Raw genomic sequence first — 19,605 nt, 5'->3', positions numbered from 1 at the left:
ATAACTGAACTTGGATCCCAGCACACCTCAAAATGCTAATGACAAAGTCAGAGCTGGGATGAGGCTTATGGTGTTAAAAAAAAAATCACAGGATTATGCTAATTAACACTGAAAAAAAATAAAGAAACATATCTGAGAATAGATTTCGAAGATACTATGTCCAAGCAAGAAAATTACAATTTCAGATGGGTTGAATTTATTCCTTTTTTTGGGGGGGGGTTTGAATTTATTCTTTTAGGAGCACTTAATCAGAGGTTGTGGATTCAGTGTACTAGCATGACTAAGTGACACCGATTCTACTTGTTTCCATGACTGGTTGACCAAAACTTGGACTTGAGCCCCACTGAGATGCTAGAAATTCCTTTACAGATTGTAGGAACAAGGAAACCAAACATTCGGGGAGATTAAATTGGAAGGGATATATCTTGGGTATTGAATCTTATATTTTAACTATGTCCCTTGAGAGGATCTTGATGAAACTCTCTTTAACAAAAGCTTGAGAGATACAGTGTTAAGGGGCCTACTAACATCTTTGGGGGAAAATGGCCACTGGTGCTAATGAAAGATGCTTGGGTTAAAGTGGGGCTCTCTGATATTACTAGGGATATTAGGATTCTGGATTGTTGGAGCTTACGTACCAGCACTTTACCAACAGAAGGCAAGTAGGCAGTGTGGCTACCATAGTTGGCAGAAGGGATCTTTAGAAATAGCTATTGATAATGGGATCCCTTTGACTGAGTTAGATAGGCACTTAGTTATGCTACTTGATTTTAGAACCAGAAAGTCTATAGCAGGTACCCCTGATGTCCTGGTTTGTTTGTTTGTTTATTTATTTATTTATTATGTTCAATTAGCCAGCATATAGTACCTCATTAGATGTCCTAGTTTAAAATACACCTGTGCTAGCAGGAAGTAGGCAGTCTAGATGGTCTCCTGGTATCCATGCATCAGTGAAGCTCCATTCTCTGTCCACCCCCCAACTCCTCCCTTCCACACAGTAATGTTCATCATGTTGTAGATATTTTATTTTGTCATGAGAAATAGTCCCGAAGGGTCGTATGCTAATGTGGTAATGAAAATGAATAAAGGGAAAAAGTAGCTTAAGAAGATCATGGTTCCTGGGTAAAGAGTGGAATTGTTGGGTAAATTAAAGTAGAAGGCTTGACATGGGGCTGGTTGATGAAATCTATAATATGCTCCATGCAGGGGTTGCCAAGTGAAATTCCTTCAGAGACCAGGAAGAGCACATAAGATGTATGAAATGCATGAGGGTAAGACAATAGAGAGAAGACTTGTTCTGGGTGATTGGAGAATGTACATATTTTTCTTAAAGGCATTTAAAAGGAATTTTAAAGCATTAGACTGTCCAAAAGAAACATACTGGTTGGTGAAACCATTACGACACAAAAGCAAGAAAAAGTGATCCCATATGGTGCAAATCTTACTCATCAAGTGGGAGATAACACTGCACTAGAGAATAAAGAAGGATGCTTAAACCATGGCGTGAGAGACTCTCTGTGCAGTGTATACCTCCTCAGGAAAAGGTATTTCATTCATAAACCAAGTATTTGTCAAGTTCCTGCTATGTCAAAATGCTTTTCTAGGTTCTAGAGTAGTGAAATGATCTGTCACAATGTCTGCCCCATGGAGCTTGTGTCCTAGCAGGAGGAAATAAGCAACAAACAAATGAATGAGTTAGGGAGTATGTAAAAGGGGGCAGGCAAGTGCTGTCTGTGTAGGGAGAGAAATAAAGCAGGGAAGGGGCATTAGTCCCTCGTCCGGAGTGCTTGTCCAGATGGACGCTGCTGTACTTTCACAGAAGGTGGTTAAGGAAGGGCTCAGTGAGATGATGTTTGAACCAATGCTGGAAAGAGACGAGGGAAGGTGTCATAAAGACATCTGAGTGAGAGTGTTTCAGAAGATGGATGGTGAGGGCAAAGGCCCTAAGACAGGAGTATGCCTATCATCTTCAAGGGACAGCAAGGCAGTGGGAGTCGTGGGAGGGAGTGAATGACAAGGGAAGCAGGTGATAAGGACTGAAAGGTGGTAGGAGAACCAAACTCCTAAAGCAGGTTGGCTTTTACACTGAAGGAGCTGGGGACCACCGGAGGGTTTAAAGCAGAAAAGCAGCCAATGATTTAACTTTCATTTTTAATAAGATCACCCTGAGTTGAGAAAACCCAGGAGGGCAGCAGAGGGAGGCAGAAAGAAGAGTTTGGAGGCCATGCAGCAAGATGGTGAACAATGAGAATGAATCAGGGCGGTAGCATGGCGGAAGTGGGAATGAATTCGATTCCGGATGTACTTTGAGGTAGAACAAAAAAGATTTCCAGATTTAGTGTATATATGGTATGAGAGAAAGAAAGGGACCAGGGATGACTCCAAGGTTTCTCACCTGAACAACTGGAAAGTTGGAGTTGCTATTAACTGAAATGAAGACTGTGGGAGGAGCAGGTTTAGGGTAAGGTCAATGTTTTGATTTTGGACATGTTAAATTTCAGGTGCATATTGCTTATGGAAGTGGACATTTTTTTTCAAAAGATTTTATTTATTTTATTTATTTGAGAGAGAGAGTGAGCACTATTGGGAGCTAGAGGCAGAGGGGGAGAGAGAAGCAGACTCCTTGCTCAGCAGGAAGCCTGACTTGGGGCTCCATCCCAGGACCCTGGGCTCATGACCTGAGCCAAAGGCAGAAGCTTAACCCACTGAACCACCCAGGTGCCCCCTAAGTGGGGCACCACTTAAATAGGAAGTGGGATATGAGTTTAAAGTTCAAGGAGTGATCCAAGCTGGAACCACACATTTGGGAGTCAGTACTCTATAGATGTGTGAAATCACCAGGGTAGCTTGAGTAAGTAGAAGACGAAATGGATTCAAGGACTGAGCTTTGGGGCATTCCACGGGGTCGAGAGGTTGGGGAAATGAGGAAAAACTGGCTGAGGCGACGGAGGAGGAACAGCCAGTGAGGAAGGCAGAAAATCAGGAGGCAGCAGCGATGTGGGAGCCCAGTGAGGAGTCATTGGCTATGTCTATGATAGGGCGCGGGGTGGGGTGGAGTGGGGTGGGGGCTGCGGGATGGGGACTGGAAACCAACCGCTGCTTCAGATCTGGTGAGGGCATTGGTTCTCTGGACAAGAGCAATTTCATTGTAGCTCAGTGACTAAGTCCTGTCTGGAGTGGGTTTAAGAGACAAGAAGAGGGGACAGATCTGATAACAGAAAGACTATTTCAAGAAATTTTATTGGAAAGAAAATGAGAAAAATGGAGTGGTGGCTGGAGAGGGCGTGTGTGGCAATAAACTTGAGGGTTTCAGCCAATACGAAGGTAACATACATGGCCTCTGTCATTTTCATACCTAGCACTTAAATATGAAATGTATGGTGAGATAAATTAGAAGAAAAATATTCTATGGTTTCAGTTTCAAAACAATGTTAAAATCACTAATGAATCTTCCGTTTCATATATTTATTAGAGTTATTAACTGACTACATTTAAAGATTTTTATATATACTGGAATCCCAGTTATAAATTATTTGTTTTAATATGGTGAGTTAGCTATAACACAGTAATTATGCTATGGAATGACAGACTCATAGTAATTTATAAATGCACAATTAATTTTAACAAGTCAGTGATGAAAAAGTTCATTGGCTTGATTAACTAGTGAATTCAGTTAAATACTACATTTTAGTAATTATAAAAACCTCAATTGATTAAGTGTAATCAATTGTTTTTGCATTTTATGAGGAGAGCCTGTGTGGGGAAGATTTTGGATGTTAAAAAATGGTAATTATTGTAAGGGAATTTACATTTAGCAAATGGAAGTCCTTATCTGACCCCATTTCTCTCTGTGTTTCTATCTTTATGCATTTAGTATTTTTCAGCCTGTCAGCCTTACATTGTTATTAAGTGATTTAGGGAAAATTGTGTTTGTGTGTTCATTATTTTGTTTGATTCCAGAGACAGTCTTATATATATTATAAAATCAGAAAGTACAAAGATTTAAAGTTGTTACTGCTTTTTTCTCCCTAATTCTTCAGCCAAGCTGTTTTAGCATATTTAATTAGATCATGTTTCCAATGCCATTACACCGAACATGGATTGTACTTGTCAGTCTTGATAGCATCCACATTCCATTCTAAATAAGTGACTCAGCACCCCACCTGGTGCACAGGCCAGAGCTGCTCCTAGTCCATCACTGGAAATCAAAAGAGAGAATGTTAATGTGACATGGTCATGATTTCTGTGCCATAAAAGGTAGACACCTTATTTTGGCTTGCTTATTTGAAGTATTAGTAAATATACTAATAACATTTTGGGGTGCCTGGGTGGCTCAGTTGGTTAAGGGTCTGACTCTGTTTCAGCTCAGGTCATGATCTCAGGGTCGTGAGATTGAGCCCTGTGTCAGGCTCTGTGCTGGGCGTGGAGTCTGCTTAAGATTCTCTGTCTTCCTCTCCTTCTGCCCTACCTCCCACCCGACTTTCTCTAAAAAAAAATTAAAAAAAAATCTATTTAAAGAACCTTTTGAGAAGACTCTTTCCCTATAAATACTTATGAAAAGAAATGTTTTTCTGCATGTTTGTGAAGCTTTCTATATAAGTGCATGAGTAGATTTCCATAATTAAACTAACCACAATCAAAGACTGATTATTATTTGTTCTATTTTCATAGCAGACCAAATTAGACCTCTATGTCAGACTTACAGTGAATATCACAGTGATAGGCCCAGATTATAGGCTTTTTATTGCACTTGGGGATTTTTGTGAATCTGAAGCATTTTTCCTTGGTCAATGGGTATGAAGTTGGCAGGGGTTGGAGGGGGGCAGTCCTTGTTAGCATCCTCTTTGCCCACAGGTCTGGGGAGTTGTTGCCTATAGGCAATATGGAGAGTACCAGAATTATCCCTTCCCTTCAACCAGTCTTTCAGGCTATCCTTGCTGGGATCTGAAATGTTAAAGAACTCTCAGGAGTTAAAATATTGTTATCTGGTCTGCCCAAATCATAAGTGAAGGTTCATTGATTGATTAAATGACTACCTTCCAAAGCTGTGGGGAGGGCAGGGCCCAGAGGGAACAGGACACATGGGAGAGAAGAGGGACTGGCCCATATTTTGGGACCACTGACTAATAAGAGGACAGATTAAGGGCACTGAGTTGATTTTATAGGAGCACGTTGCCACAGCAGAAGGTGAGGAGTGCCTAAAGAATGTTCCATGTAGCCAACAAAGATATGCTCATGCCCATCTTGTGCCATAGGCATGGGGACACAGAGGAAAGGAGGACCTGGTCCTAGCCTTGAGAAACTTTATAATCGCCAGGGAAGGCAGGCACAGGGGGTGATGTGCTGATGTAACTCGGCAGTCCAGGTTTGGGGGAGCACAGGGCAGCTCTGGAAAGGACCTCTTATTCTCACTTCTGCCTCATGGTTATGAGGTGAAAGTGGGTCAGTTGGGCTGCTCTTCTGGATGGCATATTTGGGGTGTAAAGTAAGGTGTGAGAGGGCATGTCACAGTACCTACAGTTCCGTGCTGTTCCCGGGGGGCTCCTCCGGAAGGTGGGACCTTGGTAGGCTCTTCTAGGTACCTGTGGGAAGACAGCAGTATGAAAAGCCATGGCTTTATATTCTGGTTTCATTTTTTATTGGTTCTGGGCCTTGGGTCAAGACATTTAAAAATTCTCTGAACCTTATTTTCTATATCTGTTAAATATAGAGAAGGATTTCCCAGTTCTTCCAATTGGGTAATTGGGAGAATGAAATGGAATAACATATGTCAGCATTCCTGGTATATGGTGGCTAGTCAAGGACTATAAACCCTGTCTACTCCATGGCCCAGCCCAGTGCAGCTGACCAACGACCAAAGCTGGTCTGGACACCTGCCTAATAGAGGGGCCGATAGCCCGCGGAGGAGTTGGAAAGTGTTATCCTTCCACTAGAGGGATATCCCTCTTGCTCTGTGGAAGGCAAAATGAAAGCCATCACTTAAGAGAGAATATGCATCAAACAATTTAGATCTTTCTGAGTTTGGCTTCTCTGTTGGATTTTTATAGAATTTAACTCGCACAGTTGGGGTCACAGCAAAACTTGGAAGTTACTGTTGACAGTCTCTGATCCTTATTCCCAGTGGTGGCATGACTTCACTTTCAGATCGGCAAATGTAAAAGGACAGTTCACTGAGCAGCAATATTAAGAGAGAGCTTCGTGTTTATGTAATGACGTTGGGCTTTGTGTGCTGTACAGAATGTACAGCGGTAATTAGATGCTTTGGATACATGTCTAGACAGGGTAAAGCTTCAGGAGCCCTTGCTCAGCCCTGGGAAAAGCTACAGGTCGCCTGCTTGTGACCAGAAAAAGCTCTCCTTGATTAACAAGTTAAATGCGGAGTTAACTCTCTGGTGCTAGGTTCACACCCAAGAGGAAAACGAGATCTGATGAGATCTGACAGGACCAATCATTTGTAGAACTCGACTGTGACCTGACGGGAGGCAGCTGAAAATGGCGTCTCTCAAACCCCTTTCCACCCTCCTGCAAGGGGCCGGATTCCCATTCTTAGAATCACCACTTCGATTGAGTCCTTCTCATTTGAAGAGGCTCCTGTAAATGCAAGCTTGTCCTTTGGGAGGGTTACGCAAAGGTTGGCATTGTATAGTCTTGGGGAGAAGAATGGGGAGGCACATCTTAGGGGCAGCTAAGTTTCTGTGTGATGGCAATAGGACACTTGAAAAGGTTTGCAACTGAGGATAAGGTTTGGGGAGGGTGGGCTCAGGTAGAGAGGGCTGAGGAGGCAGTATGAGGTCTTAGGATATTTTTGGAAAGGGAGCAGAAAAGAGTGGGGGTTGGAAGGGAAATGTTCTGTGTGTGCCTGTGTGTGTGTGTGTGTGTGTGTGCACGCACGCTCATGAAAAGCAAGGGATAAACCCAGTTTGCCTATGTCCCTGTGTTTCATAACTCACCTTGAGCCCTGACAATATTTTAAGCAAAGATAAATGTATCTGGAAACCAGCACCTTTCTGGGTACTTTCTGGTACAGAACTTTCTTGTACTGAAGACTAAATAGTGACTGTCCTGAAGTGTCAACCTTCCTGCTTGGGATGACTGAGATTCACGTGCCATCTTGCCTTCCTGGATGCCCTCTCACGGCATGGGCTGGCCACTGTAGCCCCCACTAGTCCTCAGAGTACACGTGACGGTTTACCTATTGCACATCGTCAGCTGCCCCATCATTTGGGAAGCTCCGTTCCGATGTCCCAGAGAGACCCTCAAAGGTAGGGGCCAAAGGAACTTGGAATGCGCAGATTTCAGTCGCGAAATTCCGAGAGGCGCGTCTAGCTCCTCCCCGGAGCAGCTTCTCAAATCAAAGCGAGCATTACTACTAACGTGCTGGTGCGCGGGGCGGGGGTGGAGGGGTAGGGTGAGGGGGGGTGTGGATTTGGCTTCCCTTGCATTAGGCAGGGTGCAGGTGGCTTCCCCCATGTGTCTCAAGCTCACTGCAAGCTGTGAGCTGTTAGTATTCCTCTTCCCCACTAGTTAGGAGCCAACCAATTGTTCGAGTTTCTATTTTGCAGTTTAGAAATCTGAGGCGTTGAGAGGCGGAGTGATGTGTCTGATACAGAACAGTTGAGGCGGGGAGAGACCTGGGGTTTCAACTTAGAAACAGCAGCCTCCCTCCACTACCCCATGCTGTGGTTAGGGCTATTTCCTCTCCATCTGGAGGTTTCTACCCCCCCACCCCCCACAAGATAGCATGCAGCCTAGGGAATACTTAACTTGGGGAACTTTATTTACTGGAGCACTGTGGAAAAGCAACACGGAGAAAGGGCGCTGGAGGCACGTCTAAGCGGTAGGGGGCTGTCACACATTTGCGTCGGGGCCTAGCCCTGCCTTTGGATCCCTCCAGGGCTGCTGACATGGTGGGGCCTACTCCTGCCTACCGCCCTTAGACCCCAGGCCTGGTAAGTACTCTGCCCATGTGGAAGGAAGGCAGGCCTCCTTTTCTTTGTAGCAAATGTGCCTTAGTACTAAACACCGAACTGTCGCATCTTTTATACCCCGTGTTTGTCTTTGTTTTGTTTTTCTGTTTATTTTGACACTTGAACCTAAGCTGTGAACGTGGCTTTCTCTTCTTGGCTCCAATTTGTATTCTCCCTCCAGTTGTGCCACCTCTGGCTGCCCCAGGTAAATGGCCTCCCAGGATTCGGAGGGATTTTCTCCATTGACCCTTAGGTGGTGCTTGGCCACTCTTGTCCCACAGTGCCAGGATGAGCCGGCCGTGCGGCCATGAGCCCCAAGGCTCCGGAGGCCGCATTTTGCCTCCTGTGACCTTGACAGTGCTGGTCCTAGTTCCGTAGTCCCTGTCCTTGGTCTGTGCTGCCCCGTGAGTCTTTGACCAGTTTGCAGAGGCTGTGGTGGAGCTCTTGGCCCTGTGCTCCTGGGCCCACCGTGGACAGGACTGTGCAAGCTGCCATGTCCAGAGCCCTGCTGGGACTTGGGAGCTGCTGCTTCTGGTGGCCATCTCCGTCTGGAACAGAAAATTGGAGGCAAAAGCTTCTATGCTATCACTTAGCTCATGAAAGGAGCACCAGCGAAGAAGTGGGGAAAAGGAGTGAGATAGAGAAGGAGGAACAATAAATCTGAAAGGTGACTTATGGATCTGGCACTGTTTGCTAGCAAGTATAGTTGCTTGTCTGGTCTGATGGGATGTCTTCCGAGCAAATCCATGATGGTGACTACATTTTATAGCCATTCTTCCATAGGGAGGTAGAGACAGGGTTTTATGTGCCGGCTCTTCTCCCCTCTTGCTCAAAGTCTGCTCCAAGAGTCCATGTAGTTTGCATAAGCCTAAGAGTGGTCAACAAAGTGTATCACACCTTGCTGGCAAGTCGCACCTCAGCAGCAATAAAGTCTGGATGACAGGCCAGAGGGGCGTGATGTGCTCTTTGGGGGCACGAGGGGCTGTGACACTGGCGTCATTAGTGCTGTCCAGATCCGCAGCTGTGGGGGCAGCATAGGCTGTGTTAGGTCCATTCAGCCCAGCAGGTGCACCAGCAGGTGCAAAGAATCTGAATCTGGTCATATTGGGCCATTTTACTGTCAGTGCAGTTTGGTTCCTGGGATTCTTTCTGCTGCTAGGAAACTTCTCATCTGTGCAAGGAAATATTCAGTTTCCCTTTCCAGGTCCTGGGGCTGAGCATGTCTCAGAGGGGATGGTATCTCTTCCGTGGGTGGGGTTTCGCTGACTGGGCGGGATGGGAGGCAGGAGCTAGATGACGTTAGAGGAGAGAGGCTTCTTACAGCGAGGAAGAAGAGTTGTCCCCAGAGCAGCTGATGAATGTGGCATTGATTGTGTACTGAATGCCCATGCCTCTGGAAAGAAGTACTCATGGTCAGAGTCTGGAGATCTCATCTAATCCATTGATAGGTATTGTGAGGCCAGTTACTAACATACAGGCTGTGCCATATCTCCTCCTCGTTTCAGTTCCTGTAGATGGCTTCATCCTTGCCCTTCTGCTCTGGGTGATCATTAGTCTTCTGTAGCCCCTGTGGGATATGCTCCTCTGACCTGGCCTTAGTGAGCCCCTGTCGGGGCCCATAGTGACCCTAGCTAGCCCAGAACATACCAGAGACAGTGTTCTAAGGTCACCTTCTAGTCAATTGGACACTATGATGATGTCAACGGAAGTGCTTAAATTTCTAGTGAGGCAGCCTTGTGGCCATAGAGAAGTTCTTTAGGTTTTGATTATACTGGATTTCTCTAGCTTGACTCATCTTTCAGGTGACCTCCTACAAAATCAAGGTGAAGCTTGATCCAGACTCTGGCCCAGGTTAAAGCATTTGAGTAGCTAATGGCCTTCTTGACTTTGGATCCCATCATAGTCTCCCTTGACCCAGGTTATTGGTATGTGGTAAAAGCAGACTTTCAAACTGAGAGTAGGGAAGGCCATGCACATGATTTTCATAATGGTTACTCTACAATAAACCAGCAGACTTGCATCACAGGGGGAATTAGTTGCTCTGCAAGGGACATACAGGATATACTTCCCTGGAGAGTTAGGGGTGGGCAGGTGGTCCAGCCCACCAGAAAAAGTGCTCTGTATGCAAACTTGCTGTTTTCATTTTCAGCAGCCTCCTGGCAATGCTTAAGTTTTGATGGGGGTGTGTGTGGGGCAGGGGTGCCTGGCTTCTTCCCTCCAGCTGGACCCTGCGCCTTGTTTCTGGGAAGGATGTGGTAGATACGTGATCAAAGGGCCATTCCAGCAACTTGCTCAGATCAAGGGGAAGCTGATCCAAGCGGACTTGCTGTCTCTACTGCTGGAAAGCGGCAACTGCTGGCAGCCCTCAGATGAAAAATTCCCACAGAACAGAAACATTAGAGCCCCTTCTCAAGTCATCCTGTTAGAAATGAGAGGAGTGAAATTGGTCTGGCTTTCCTTTGAGCACATCTGCACCCTTCCCACTAGGTCACCAACGGAAGCTGAGCTCCTGGCCCTTTTTCAAGTTGCAGGAATTGAGAATCCTCTTTCCTGCTTCCAGCTCTTCCCATCCATGCTCACCCTTCCCGTTTATACTGGGATCTCACTGGTATCCCACCCCTCATCCTTGTAGGTAGAAACAGGAAGTCTGGATTTCTGATGCCCAGGGACACCTGCTCTGGCACCTGGGCTAAGAAGGACCATTACAGAATGTCTGGGGCACAAAGCCTTTCCCCAGGCAAACCCAGTGGGCAAAACCTTTCAGACCCTGCCTCATCCAGCTCTTTGGGAGAAGATCACTGGCCTGAGCAATAGCGATGTCCTATTCTGCATGGTTTCTTTGATATGCCAGGCCTCACATAAAAGCAGCCTTCCAACACCACCACATCATTCACAAACTCATCTTAGAGCCACTTGCCTTGACCTATTTCACACTCAGCAGAGTCCTCTCAGCTTCTGACCTGGGGGCTGACTCACTTTCCTGTGTACAGCCTGGCCTCAACCCTCAATCCTGATGTTTTTACATAGTTTCTATGGCAGCGACCTTTGCTTCCCTTTTGACCAGAGTTCAGATTTTCCTCTGGCCAGACAACCTCTGACTATTCTGGGTAAAAGAATGCCAGATCTTACCTGACCTCCAGCATCCTTGGTCCTGGCTACGGCCTCCTCAGAGCATTGTACTTGCCAGACTGGCCTTTATATAGTTGGGGTAGCCTCAGTGTGAGAGAGAAAGGCAGAAGAATAGCATAGGGAGGGAAGGACAAATAAGCCCCTCCCTTCTGAAAATGTAGCGCTATTGATGCAGACATTGAAAGAAGCACTGATCATTTTGCCCCCATGATTCTTAGGCTTGCTCCATCTCAAAGAGCCACAGCAAGTGATATGAACATTTTGAGCCTATGTGAGCTTATGGGGAGCGTATAGATAGTGCTTGGTAGTGTTGTTCTGTATTCCAACGGGAAGTCCAACTTACCATTCTCTTCACAAACTGGATATTTTCTACCAAGTAATTCTGCTTTTATTTCTCAATGAGCTATTCAGTGAGTGCTCAGATTAAATGAGATCGGTAAAGTGGGGAAACACCGTGATTGCTAATCAATGAAGCTGGCTATGTACAACATCATTGTCAGGTCCCTCTCTGATGCTATAGTTAGGGAAGGTTTATTTTGAGGCTCCTGCTCTGCTTTCCTGCCTTCTTCTTTGAGAAATCTCCCTTACCCGTAGCCCTACCAAAAATATCCCATCAGCTACGTTCATACCACATGACCCTCACCACCAGTGATTCGATTAGTGATGAACACTCAAAACTGATACTGTCAGTCCTTCATTGAGTCAGTGACCAACCAGCTCATCTTGCTTGAAAATGTGAGCTAATGTACATAGAGGTCATTGCTAGTCATTGGTGGGGGTTAGACCCTGAAAGTTATGTTGGATAGAACCAGAATCAGTTCATGCTCCATAGGCAGTCTGGGGTTGTGAGAGTGCAGAAAGCATTAGTAAGCAGAGAGAGTTTGTTTGCAGAGGGGGGATGTATTAGACAAGCAGGGAGTTAAGACATCACAGGGACTCATGAAGAGAAAGGAGAAACACATGACCTAGGTTCCTGTAGCTTCCCAGCTCCAGACCCCTAAACCTTTGTCCGTCCTTTATTTCTGCTTGTTAGTATCCATGAGATGAGTTCTTAGACCCAAGATCAAATTGTCTCTATGGCCTGAGAGAGTTTTCCAGACAAGAGAAAGCTAAAGGATTAGATCATCGTCTGATTTTTTTTTTTTTTTTTTTTAGATAAGGACTTCTCTTCCTTATGGCTAAAAAACCTTGGCTAAAAAAACTACTACTCAGGTGTTGCCAGCAATGGCTGCAACAGAGAGTTGTAAACTTATCTTGGCAGTTAAGGAAGGGTAGACTGTTTTCTACTTATTTTGAAGTAGAACTTGATGTCATTGAAAGCTGTTGACATCTATATTCTTGTTGGTTGATCATTTAGGACATTCTGGCTTTTCACTCTTTTCTCACTTGTGATCATCATAGTAGCTTTATAGGGTGTGTCCTCAGGGATTCTGCATTTGTAGGGGGGAAAACACAAAAAGCCCTGCATTAGACATAAGCTTACATCAAAGGGCAAGATTGCTTCTGCTTATTTATAATAGTGGGCTATTGGATGATCTGCACCGGACACCTACTTTTGATTGCCTTGTCAACAAATTCAGTGCCCAAATAACTGGAGATTTTTATGACTGGAGAAACTCCAGGTACATAGCATCAGAGGAGAGGCAGGGAAGAAAGTGAGGTAATTCAAGTCTGTGATCCATCTCCAGCAATTATGAGCTGCTCTCCTCATCAGATTCAGCTCCTATTCCAAATTAGTATTTACCTGGGTGGAGAAGTGTAAATAGTGGGCACCCTGGGAATGGATTTGGGGTTGTCCTTTTTTTTTTTTCCCCCTGAAATGAGCTGAGAGAGCACTGTGTAAATGTGCATAAGATACTAAGCTAGTCTGGGTAATAAAATTCAAAGTTAGAATCATAAAATACTCTATAGGAAGACGTTTCATACCTGAGGGAAGGGACAGAAAAATAAATGTGAGTTGTGAAAAGGATACTTAGAGAATGGTAGAGGGAGAACTCATTTATAGTGGAGAGCCTTTGTAGTCTAGTAGTGGGGCACATGGGCTCTGGACCTGGAGCACATGGGTTCAAATCCCAGGTTTCCCATGTAGTGGCTGTGTGACCATGGACAGGTTATTTAATATCTTGGTGCTTCACTTTCTTCATCTGTAAAACAGGAATAACAGAAGTATCTACCTCATAGTTTTGTTGTGAAGATGAAAGACATTGATTCATGTCATATGCATAGAGCAGTGTCTGGCCCAGAGTAAGCACCAAATAAGTCCTAGCTGTTATTATTCCAAAAGACTTCATCAGGTTGTGTCAACAGGACCATCAAGATGCATGAAATCTAGCGCCACAAGTATTCTATCTCCTGGTTCTGTCGAGAAAATCCAATCTATTTACTCTTTGACTATGGAATGTGTGTGCTTTGGCTGACACAAGAAAGAAGGTGCATGAAAGAGCTCCTAAAATGAGGCTGGGAAGAGAGGGGCCTTCATAGAAGGAGATGTAAATGGACTGGGTCCTGGTCTGGAAAAATGAAGACTGAGAGGCACTATGATGAATTTTGTGAAGACAGGAATAGCATGAATAATAACTTGTTTATGAAATACTGGAAAATTAGAACTGGCGTGAAAGATTAATCCTTTGAGGTGAATACTTGAACAGATGGTTACTTGACTGTGCTTGCTGGGAGTCGTTCAGTGATGGAGCTGGTTAGCTCAGGAGTTTCAAAGCAATCTGGATGAAGGGTATGGATTAGGGTCCTTTAACTCCCAAGGGTCTTTAGGGGTGTTTGGGATAGAGCCCTAGGTTAGCCCGGCACAGCATGGGTAAATAACTTCTATTAGGGTAGTGGAGAGCTGTCGCAAACCACTCAGCAACCTTCATTCACTTGATTCCCACAACCACGAGTTCCTGAGTTTCTACCGTGGGCAAGTCTGTGCAGGGAATCAAAAGATGAGAAAGACTGCTCATGTGGAAGGTTCCGGATCTGCGTTGCCACCCAGAAAATAAAAAAAGGTTTTATTTTATTTTATTTTCAAATTAACTTAATCTGAAGATTTAATATAGTTGGTTCACTTTTACTTATATTGGCCTGAGACGAGGGAATTTTGGGTTATTTTTTTGATTTCAGGATTGGTATTGTGAGGAAGTTAAGGAAATAAAAGTTCTCTTTTAGTTCTTGTTTTGCTTTCCTAAATTCTATCAAGGTGATACTCTGATGTCAATAGAAAGTTTATCCTTCCTTGTATTTTTATTATTAGAGTGGTTATTCATAAAAATCAGTTTTAGGGCTAGAGGTCAATTTAGAGACATCTTCAGTTCCTTCTTTCACCACTGAAGAAGACGGGTCCCTGGGTGACATGCATAAGGTGGCCAAGCCTGGACCAAAACCCAAGTTCTAGTTTTCTGTGTTTTCTCTCCCATCAGTCTGCTTCCCGTAGAGGATCAGGGTGATTAGAGTTGAGCTTATTCGGTGTACACACAGACTCAAATGTGTTATGTTTTATCTTGGAGCACCCAGAAACAGATTTACTGGGAAGCCAGTGAAGCTTAAGCTTCAGGGCCCCTCACTTTTATGAGCCTTGAGTGGGGAGAGGAAGCAAGGTTGTAATCAGGAAACATTTCCCTATACACGTTGCTGGTAAATGACCTAAATAGATATTATAAGAGATGGGCCTGATTTTCCAAGGCTCCAGTAATTTATTGTAATCTTTCTCACATTCTAGGATAAAGAAACTCACTTTTGTACCTATTTCCTACTTGCAGTTTTATATTCTTTTTCTTAAAGAAGTATCCTCTTCCTGCTGCAAGATTATAAATTGCAGGTTCCATGAAACCTCAGTTTGCTTCTGATGCCCAAAGATATAATTGGTTAGAAATTTCATTTTAATATTTCAGGTTTTGATTTTTGAATTAATTTTTATTTAAAAACTTGAATACACTTGTTATTTTTATTTTTTTAACCTTTGTTATAGTAGTAAAGGAAAAATTTGTTTAAAAGGTTTTATTTTTTTCACTCTTTTTAAACATTTTTTTAATTTTATTTTTTCAGTGTTCCAAGATTCATTGTTTATGCACCTCACCCAGTGCTCCATGTAATACGTGCCCTCCTTAATACCCACCACCAGGCTCACCGATCCCCGCCACCCCCTACCCTCCAAAACCCTCAGTTTGTTTCTCAAAGTCTATAGTCTCTCATGCTTCATCTCCCCCTCCAATTTACCCCAACTCACTTTTCCTTTCCTTCTCCTAATGTTCTCCATGTTATTCCTTATGCTCCACAAGTAAGTGAAACTATATGATAATTGACTTATGTTAACAGGTTTTAAGGAAAAATGATAACTCCTTTCCCCATCTTTCCCCACCCCTTAGTTTTGCTCTCTAGAGTCAAGCACTTTTAATTTCTTTAGATATTTCCCCTACTGCTTATATTGTTTAATAACTTGCTATCTTAATTGATCAGTTTTATGTCAATTTATAATAATATAAAATTTTATATAATTTATAATAATATAAAATTTTATATCAATAATAGAATAGTATTTTATTATTATTCAGTTGTATGTTGGCTTCCTGTAATGGATTTAACTTTAATTCTAAACATCCCTTTTCTCTCCTCTTAATTCCCCCAAATAGTCAAATTATAATGTTTGGTTACCTCCATCATCATTATTTGTATTATGATGACCATATAAATATTATTTACAGCAAAAGCAAGTAGAATCCTATGGTGTCATTTTTTTTTTTTTTTTCCGAGAGGGGTAGAGATGCAGGGCTCAATCCTACAATCCTAATATCATAACCTGAGCCAAAAATAAAGAGGCAGACGCTTAATTGACTGAGCCACCCAGACACCCTCTATGGTATCCTTTCTTGTACAACTTTTTATTTGTCCTAAAGTTAATAATTATCTTATTTTCTTTTGATTAATTTTCTATGTTGCCTATTTAAAACACTACTCGCCTTTCTTTTCATTTACCTTTTTGTTTTCCCCAGAGTTCATAATTGCTTAGTTTTTCCTTTTACTTAATTTTCTGTGCATCTAGACAAATAGATCATCAGAACTACCAAGCATCTATTTTACCAATATTATTTGTGGAAGTGGTCAAATATACTAGATAACTTGCCAATCTTCTACCTCCTCTTTTTCTCCGCCCCTCCCTGCAGACCTTTTTGAATAATCCTTCATCCTCCTCCTCCAGTATGAAGTGATTTTTTTTTCTAGTGTCTGGAAATTTCATATGATAAGTCTTTGGTGAGAATGTTTTATGAAGAGAACACGCAATGGACCCTTTCTAATTCTCAGGGAATTGTCTACTCACTATAAGCAATTTTATATTAACAGTTTTATATAAGCAGATTTTGAAAGTGTGCTTTAAATATCTACTACAATACAAAGATTGCCTTCATCTTCTGGCTGAGTAGGTTTTCGAAGGGAATTCTCCTAGATAAAGTACCACATCTGGATGTCTGAAATGTCTGTGATTAAAAGTAGGATTTGTTTGGGATGCCAACCTAGGTGGCTCAGTTGGTTGGACGACTGCCTTCCGCTCAGGTCATGATCCCAGAGTCCCAAGATCGAGTCCCGCATCGGGCTCCCAGCTCCACGGGGAGTCTGCTTCTGTCTCTGCCTTTCTCCTCACTCATGCTCTCTCTCCCTGTCTCTCTCTCAAATAAATAAATAAAATCTTAAAAAAAAAAAAGAAAAGAAAAGTAGGATTTGGTTATATGAAATTCCACTCCTATTTCTTTGACATGTATATTAACCTTAGGGTGAACTACTAAATTTTGAATCTTAGATAATTATTAAGAATATATTCCTAATTTCTTGTTACTCTCAAACTCATAATGGCACTTGCCACTATGAAAACTAGTTTTTAATATGTGGAAGTTAAATACAATTTGAAAACAAAAGATATTTTAAAAATTTGTTTTACATACTATTTTTTTAATTGCATTAGAAACATTACACAGTAATAAGGATTAACTATACTAGTTCCAATAACACCTTCCCTCACTGATACTTTATACATGCAGAATATTTGCTGAATTCGAACTGGGTCCTACTAAGTAGGGCGATAGCCTTGTTTTCCTTTACTGAAGTAGAAATTAAGGCCACTGCAATTCATGACTAGGTTTTCTTATGGGGACTTTTTGTTCCTAGATGATGCATTCCCCTGTAAAGGAGAATTAGCGTTTTCCTAAATAATCCACTATATAAATCAGGAATGATGCTGATTCTTTAGAGAAGGAGGAATTATTTTCAGTGTGTTTCAACATATTTTAATTCCATTCTTTTGAGATTGATGCAATTCAAGTGGCATGCTATTCATTTGAATTCTTGTGGAACATAGCTCTATACTTTCATTTGATTTATTTTATTTCCTGAGAACATCACTGGAAGAAACAATGCTTTTGAATCCTTAAGATCTTGGTTGAGATGCTCAGCCCCAAGCCTTTTACAAGCAGAGATTATATGTCTGGATCAAATCCTCCTCCCAGAATGCACTGTTACTTGAATGGCCTCTGTCTAGACCTATAGTTTTGAAGCAACTACACGCCACCCCTTCGCCCTTCTTTTTCTGTCTTCAGTGGTATTGCCCACGTATTGACACACATAGGAGTGGTAATTGCCAGGGGCAGGTTTAGGTTGTCTCGTTTGCCTGAGGGTTCCCCCCCCCCCCTATATTTTTAAGAATTTGGTGGTGGGGGGCGGTTCACATTGAGGAGTGGTGGAAAACAGAGAAACACCTACTGGAGATTATGGTAGGATTTCTAGCAGTTTATCAATGGGTTGTTCCCAACTTCCCTGTTTGGTGTCCCAAAACTTAGAAAATTGAAGATGCTTTTCTAATATCTCCATTTCAAGCAGTGTCCATGTGTAGAAAGAGTGTTAGTGGCTAATTTGGTGCAGTAATTTATTTCCAGGGTAGTGAGGGAATTTCCCCTGGATTTTAGTAGGCACGATAGATTTTAAGCCATCTCTAGGGCTGCTGTACATTTCTCCTGAAATTCTGGATCCTTGAAAATGAACAATTTTGCTATTTGGGTGTCTTGTGTAAGGTATTTCCTGGCACTTGCATTTATATTGCATTACTGGAAGCTTATCAAAAATAAAATAAAATAAAATAAAATAAAATAAAATAAAATAAATGTGTGTACTCAATCAATTGACTATGAAAACATTTGGTTTGTTTCATCAGTTAGATTCAGCATCACTTCTCTCTGAGGAACAGTTAAGGTGTCTTCTGGATGAATGCTCCCTCAAACAAAAGTCCATGATTAGACTACCTTCAGAAAGAGAAAAGGAAGACATGGAGGATATAACACCAGAGGTCCCCCATCTTTCCAGATCTATCCTCTCTGAGCTCCTAAAGGGATTAAAAACAACAGTCACAAGCTCTGAGGTGAAAGACACAGATATGCCTGAGAATACGGAATGTGAAACACTTACAGGCTACTATCTCACCAAAGCCTTGACTGGGCGTTACACATCCCAGGCCCTTGTCATCGAAGCAGAGAATTTGAAATGCCTCCAGTTTTCCAAGGACGAGGTTATTAGTGACACAAAAGACTACTTTATGTCGAAGACTCTTGGCATTGGAAGACTGAAGAGGCCCTCCTTCTTGGATGATCCACTGTATGGCATGAATGCGAGCCTTTCTTCCGAAGACCAACATCTGAAAGTCCACGCTGCAGAGAAACCAGAAACGGGTAAGGCTTGGAGAATGTGTCTATCAGTGCATTATTACTTGGCATCTCAGCATAAAGATGTTATAGTTTCAGGTAGAGCAAGATAGGAATTACGTTTGTAAATCACAGATGGTGGCAATAGCATGAAATAGAACATTTATCAATGTTTGTGTGAGACCAAGGTTGAGATTCCTACTCTTATGACATACATTTTTTTCTAATGGTATTGAATACATATTCTTGGTGGTTATACAGGAAACAGTGATGATTTCAGAATAGAAGACAAATTGGTTAGAACAGATGCAAATAATTGAATAGATTTGCTTAGTCATTTAACTTCCAAATTTCAGTGATGGCAATTTATTCCAGGGAATGAATTTGTAAAATGTGAAATACATTTTATCAGTGGTTTTATTAGTTTCTGTACAAACTTCCTGTCCCAGCTATTTGTATATACTCAGGTGTTTTGTCTTGTTACAATGCTGCATTTTACAGTGGTACAATGGTACAGGTTGTAAATACTATGGACAGTTTTTGACAGACACAAATATTCAATTTTTTATCTATTTTAGAAGTCTTTAAATAGACTCAACTTTTCTTCTAATGTAGATGTCTCTATTGGTCAATCTATTGATTACAGTATATATTTTCTATTAAGTCTATATCAATCTCTATTATCTCCATACTACCTATTTAAAAAAATTTTTTTTAATGATTTTATTTATTTACTTGAGAGAGAGAGAATGAGAGGAGAGAGGTCAGCGGGAGAAGCTATTTGTATATACAGAAAGGAAAGAGGAAAATCTGAGTTAAAAGGAAAGATGAGGAAA

General features: G+C 42.3%; 1 protein-coding gene across 1 annotated transcript in view; it reads left to right on the top strand.

Annotated features, from left to right (window-relative positions):
• Positions 1–19,605, top strand: part of FSIP1 (fibrous sheath interacting protein 1) — a 181,387-nt gene that overhangs the window by 151,390 nt on the left and 10,392 nt on the right. Inside the window, exon 11 of the mRNA XM_059371172.1 lies at positions 18,286–18,796. Coding sequence (XP_059227155.1) covers positions 18,286–18,796 — 511 coding nt within the window. The remainder of the gene's footprint in view (positions 1–18,285; positions 18,797–19,605) is intronic.

The sequence above is a fragment of the Mustela nigripes genome, chromosome 13 (genome assembly GCF_022355385.1).
Source record: "Mustela nigripes isolate SB6536 chromosome 13, MUSNIG.SB6536, whole genome shotgun sequence".
NCBI lineage: Eukaryota > Metazoa > Chordata > Mammalia > Carnivora > Mustelidae > Mustela > Mustela nigripes.
This window is presented reverse-complemented; position numbering and strand designations above follow the sequence as displayed.